Source organism: Rutilus rutilus, assembly GCF_951802725.1.
Source record: "Rutilus rutilus genome assembly, chromosome: 18".
Lineage (NCBI taxonomy): Eukaryota > Metazoa > Chordata > Actinopteri > Cypriniformes > Leuciscidae > Rutilus > Rutilus rutilus.
This window is the reverse complement of record NC_140231.1, coordinates 5,382,428-5,387,603: the sequence shown is the minus strand read 5'-3', so window position 1 is coordinate 5,387,603 and position 5,176 is coordinate 5,382,428. Positions and strand designations below refer to the sequence as shown.

Below are 5,176 nucleotides of genomic sequence, written 5' to 3'. Positions count from 1 at the left end.
TCTCTCAGACCTCAAACAATACATAAGAGGTTAAATCTTGAAATGAATCTTTCTGACTTTTACATCAGATAAATAAAGAATTAAAAAGGCTACAATATATGCTTGAGGTATTAAATTCAGAACAACTTGACAGCTTTGTGAATTTAGCCCTCAGAGAGTCTCTTGACTTTTCTTTTCTGTCTTTTTTTTACACCACAGGAACAGGATCAGGCAAATTGGCCAGTTTCACTGCGCTCTCGTAAGTGGCTCAAAGTCGACATTATAAAACACATCCGTGAACACTTTAGCGGTTCTGTGTCTGATTAGCATGACTGGGTTTGTGTTTTGATTAAAGGAAGCTCGTGAGTAAAGTGCTGACCATAAACGATTTCCTCATTGCATCAAAGTCACGCGGAAGCAGTAAAACGTCCACATTTATAGAGCCACAACGTAATGAACAAGCCATAACAAGGCAATAAAGAGGTGAAACAGAACTAATCCAATACATTTTATAATAACAGCATAATCAAACATTACTACTTAATATCATGTTGAATAAATCATTTAATCAGTGATCATTTAGTTAGAAATGCAATACATTCTACTTTAGCTGTATTTTCATATTTATGCTGATCTGTTAAGCATCACATTATGTTTGGTTCATGAAAATTAATCTAAAGTGTTAGCAACTGTTTTTTTGTTTTTTTTTCTGTTGCAGGATATTGCTTTACTTCACTGACTTTTTAAAATAGAATTCATATTCATACATAATTCATTATGCGAGGATGTATTAGCTTAAAAAGGCTCATTCATGGGTAAAAAATAACTTGAATCTACTTTAAAAAGGTGGAGGTGAACGTCACGGAAAATGAATAAAGTGAAAAAGTCATATACGTTTCTCAAACATGAAACGTAAATATAAACCAATGCTTTTGTGTTTGCTCGCCAATTGCCATTTACTGTACACGTCAGATTTCAGTCAATTATAATTACAGTATAAATGTATATAAAATGTGGCATAAAAAATAAACTTCCACATTTTAGTTTCGAACCGCATATTCCATGCTCGCTGTCACATTTGTTTCTAGGTTGCATGTGAAAAAGTGTAGAAAAAAGGTCTGCAATCTTTTGATGTAAAATATAACTTGAAGGTCAAATCTTTAGAAATTTCATACCAATGCATTTCTCGTATATAAAATCATTCACCTTGCCATTTAATTTGTTTCAAACACCATGAGCTTTTGGTGAAATCAGTGTCCATCAATTATAGCAACAGGTATGATAACAATCTCTAGATAAGTAAAAACGATGCGTAATGAACACATAAAAAAAAAAAAAAAAATGTAGTAGAATTTAAAGAATATTTTGTACACTAAATAATTAGTTTGACAATATATTACATAAAGATGTATGACACAAATATACAAAAAAAAAAAGGTTTGGCAACCGAATTATCCATCCACAGGGTTAAATTTGATCTTTCAGTCAGTGAAAAGTGAGGTAAAATGTCCCGATTTTCACGTCAGGTCTTTTAAGGCGCGAGTGAAGGCACATTTTGACATTTCATTTTTTGGTTGTTGCTTTTCTCGGACACCCAGTGATTGTAAACATTGTCTTTCTGGTCTTTTTGTACATCCACAGAGCAGTACTAGTCCGTATTGCAGCACTTCCTCATGCGAGGTGATACATGCTGTAGCCTAAAGGAGTTCCATAGAGTCCCATTGGAGCAACAGGCAGTAAAGGCCTGTGGAAGGGGTACGACTGGCCATAGAGTGAGACCGCCGAATGAAGCTGGGTCCCGAGAGGAAGAGGAAGACTGAAGTTGGGGTGCAGGGCAGGTTTGGCGGTCAGTTTGAGCTTCTCCAGCTCGGCCTCTTGCAGACGCTTGGCCTTGGCCCGTCGGTTCTGGAACCAGATCTTCACCTGGGTCTCTGTGAGGGTGAGGGAGCTGGAGAATTCGGCTCGTTCTGCGATGGACAAGTACTGTTTCTGCCGAAACTTGCGCTCCAAGGCCAAGAGCTGTGAGGTGGTGAACGGTGTACGGGGTTTGCGGTTGGTCTTGTGCTTGCGGAGAGGACAGGCACTTTCCTGGCCTGTGGTTAAAAAAAAAAAAAAAAGTAAACATGAGTGTAACACAATGCCATTTCTTGTACATTTTAGGTTGGTCAAAAACATTGATTTTAAACTCTAAAAATGTAAGCAACTAACCGTGTAAAATTAATGTTTTAATAATAGTGTTCTCATTCAGTACATCTTTAAACAAGCCTTGACTGAAAAAAAAAAAAAGTCGCTGCCTTAAATTTTTAAGTACAATCAAAGTAGATGTTTAAGTCATTTCAACTTAAATTACATTAAACTGACTTAAAAAAAAAATAGTTGAATCTTGTATAACTTCAAAAGAAGTTTTTTGAGTTAAAGCAACGTAAAAACATGTTTTCATAACCTACTGATCATATAGTTTTTTACAGTGTGCACGTGAATGTAATTTATTTGAATTCTTTTTGTGTTTTACTTGATAGTTTTAATTATTATTATTAGGTATTTAGGGGGTGGAGGAAAAGCAAAAAATGTAAATATTATTATTAACAGGCTTTGTTATATTTAGTAAACATGACATTGCCTTTGGCTTGCTCAGTTGGGGATATTTTGGGGATATTTAATTTTATCAATCAATAAATTCCACTAGAAACAAACCTTGTTGTATTATTTTAATTTAATACTGTGAAGCTGCTTTGATACAATCTGTATTGTGAAAAGCGCTATACAAATATACTTGACTTGACATGAGTAAATACATTAATCTACACATTAATATTCTGCTTAATAATTACAAACAAAAAGCGTTTCGTTTATTTTAATTCATAATAATGTTGTGTTCTTGAGTTTTCAGCTTGAGGCTTCATATTTTCAGAGCAGTGGGCCCTCGTGAATCTCTAGTTTCCATGAAATGTATCTTTCACACAGTCTCTATAAAATATGCATTCGCTTTAGTTGCAAGATCCCTTGTGAGAAATAACCAGCAGCTAAATATGACACATTTATAAAAACCCTAAAACTGTCTGTAAAGAAGTTAGCCTCTTTTATAAGTTTATACATCATTTTCTAACAAAATTAGCTTAGTTGCCAGATAGTTTTTACGACAAATATTGACTTAATATATATAATTTAAGTTTAAAGCATAAGCAGTTAGTTCAGAAAGTTAAACTGCTTACGAGTTTGAGAGAACCTGGAGTTCATAACCCATGAAGTGCAGTCATCCGGCTCAGGGGACTCGGATTTGACGGGTGAGGTCTGTATAAAGTGCTTTGGTATTCCAGACGAACCACAAGAATCCCTGATCTCAGTCTTCGCAAACTGACTGGAAACATCCTCGCGTCTTCTTTCAAAGTCCTTCCTGGGTTTGTGGCTCGATATAAGAGACTCCACGCTGAATGGATGGCTTGACACTGGAGTTTTGCGCGGCTCCATGTCCCGACCTCCTCCGTCTGATTCCTTCAAGCTCGCGGTCGCGGACATCATCCTCCTCGCGACGAGCCTCTGGACTCGCGACCTTCACAATCACTCTGACGTCTCATGCAAAAAGCATGAAGCCTTTGATGCCTTGAAGCACGCGGCCACAACAGAACTTTCAGCCAATCAGAGCGCTGCCAAATTAAGGCTCGCGCTTCGGTGCTTACAGCAGCACATGGAAACGGTAAAACTTTTAGCCAATGAGAACACTGCTGAATTAAGGAGTTCTTTCGATTGGCTTAGTGAGTTGTGTAAGAAAGTGTCAGTCATTATAATTGACAAACTGACAGCGACCGATTCTGCAATTTTGGTAAGTGCAACTGCAAGGCCATGGATAATTAAGAAAGATAACAATGTACTGTAATAATTATGAATGGCACATCTTTATTGTGACTTGGATGATATGTAAGACTTAATAGTTTCCATTATAAATATAACAGTTTGTTTCCCAAAATTGGTAATCCAGCTGCTAACTTCAGACAGTTTGTTTGGCGTGTACAGTATGTAAACAGACTGATGACTGATATAAATACAGTACTGGTCAAAAGATTGGAAAATTACTGTTTTTAATGTTTCTGAAGGGTCTCATGCTCATCAAGCCTGCATTTACTTGATAAAAATGTCACATGATCCTTCTGAAATAAATCTAATATGCTGATTTATTATCAATGGTGGAAACAGTTGTGCTGTTTAATAATTGTGTATAACCTGTGATACTTGTTTCAGGATTCTTTGATGAATAAAAAGTTATAAAGCAATAAAGTTATAAAATATTTTCTAACAATATAAGTCTTTACTAACACTTTTTTTTATCAATTTATCACAACCTTTTTCAAAAAAGAAAGAAAAAAATGACTGACCCCAAACTTTTTTAACGGCAGTGTATAATGTTACAAATGATTTCTGTTTTAAATAAATTCTGTTCTTTTGAACTTTGTATTTATCAAAGAATCCTGAAAAAAAGTATCACAGGTATATAAAAAAATGATTAAAAAAAAAAGCATTGATAATAAATCATCATATTAGATTGATTTTAGAAGGATCATGTGATACTGAAGAATGGAGTAATGATGCTGAAAATTCAGCTTTGCATCACAGAAATACATTACATTTAAATATAGAAATATTATATTTGAAATAGAAAACCATTATTTTAAATTGTAATAATATTTCACAATATTATTGTTTTTCTGTATTTTTGATCAAATAAGCATAATAGACTTCTTTCAAAAACATAAAAAATAGCAATTAGTAAATAGTTTCTAAACTTTTGATCTGTAGCCTATTGTGTGCAATATATATATATTATTTGTGTGTGTTTCTGTTTTAGCAGTTTCACACCAGGAATGTTGTGTTTAAGTATGTTAAAAACAGTTTAAAAATGCATATCATTTTGTTCTGCTCTGTGGTCTGCTTCTGCTTTAATGCAAGTGCCTTGTGTAAATGTCCCATTACATCTCACTTTACGCAATCCTTTACAAACCAGGAGACTACACTATTCTGAGTTTCTTTGCATGCCATATAATCTCCTTGGGGGGAAAAAAGTATGTGTTCCTGGCTACTGTGGTAAGCGCCTAACGAAACCATTAGGGTGTTTACTCTTCAAACACAAGAGTTATTTTCAAAGTATCACAAATGACTGTTTTGAGAGAGATAGATAGATAGAGAGAGAGAGAGAGAGAGAGAG

The 5,176-nt window shown here is 34.8% G+C and overlaps 1 protein-coding gene across 1 annotated transcript; it reads right to left on the bottom strand.

Annotated features, from left to right (window-relative positions):
- Positions 1 to 395: 395 nt before the first annotated feature.
- Positions 396 to 3,550, bottom strand: msx2b (muscle segment homeobox 2b). Its single transcript, XM_084388206.1, has 2 exons — positions 3,192 to 3,550; positions 396 to 2,072 (listed from the first exon to the last, which is right to left on the bottom strand). The coding sequence occupies exons 1-2, from the start codon at positions 3,496 to 3,498 to the stop codon at positions 1,651 to 1,653; spliced, it is 729 nt and encodes a 242-aa protein (XP_084244332.1). The 5' UTR covers positions 3,499 to 3,550; the 3' UTR covers positions 396 to 1,650.
- Between the last annotated feature and the right edge of the window lie 1,626 nt (positions 3,551 to 5,176).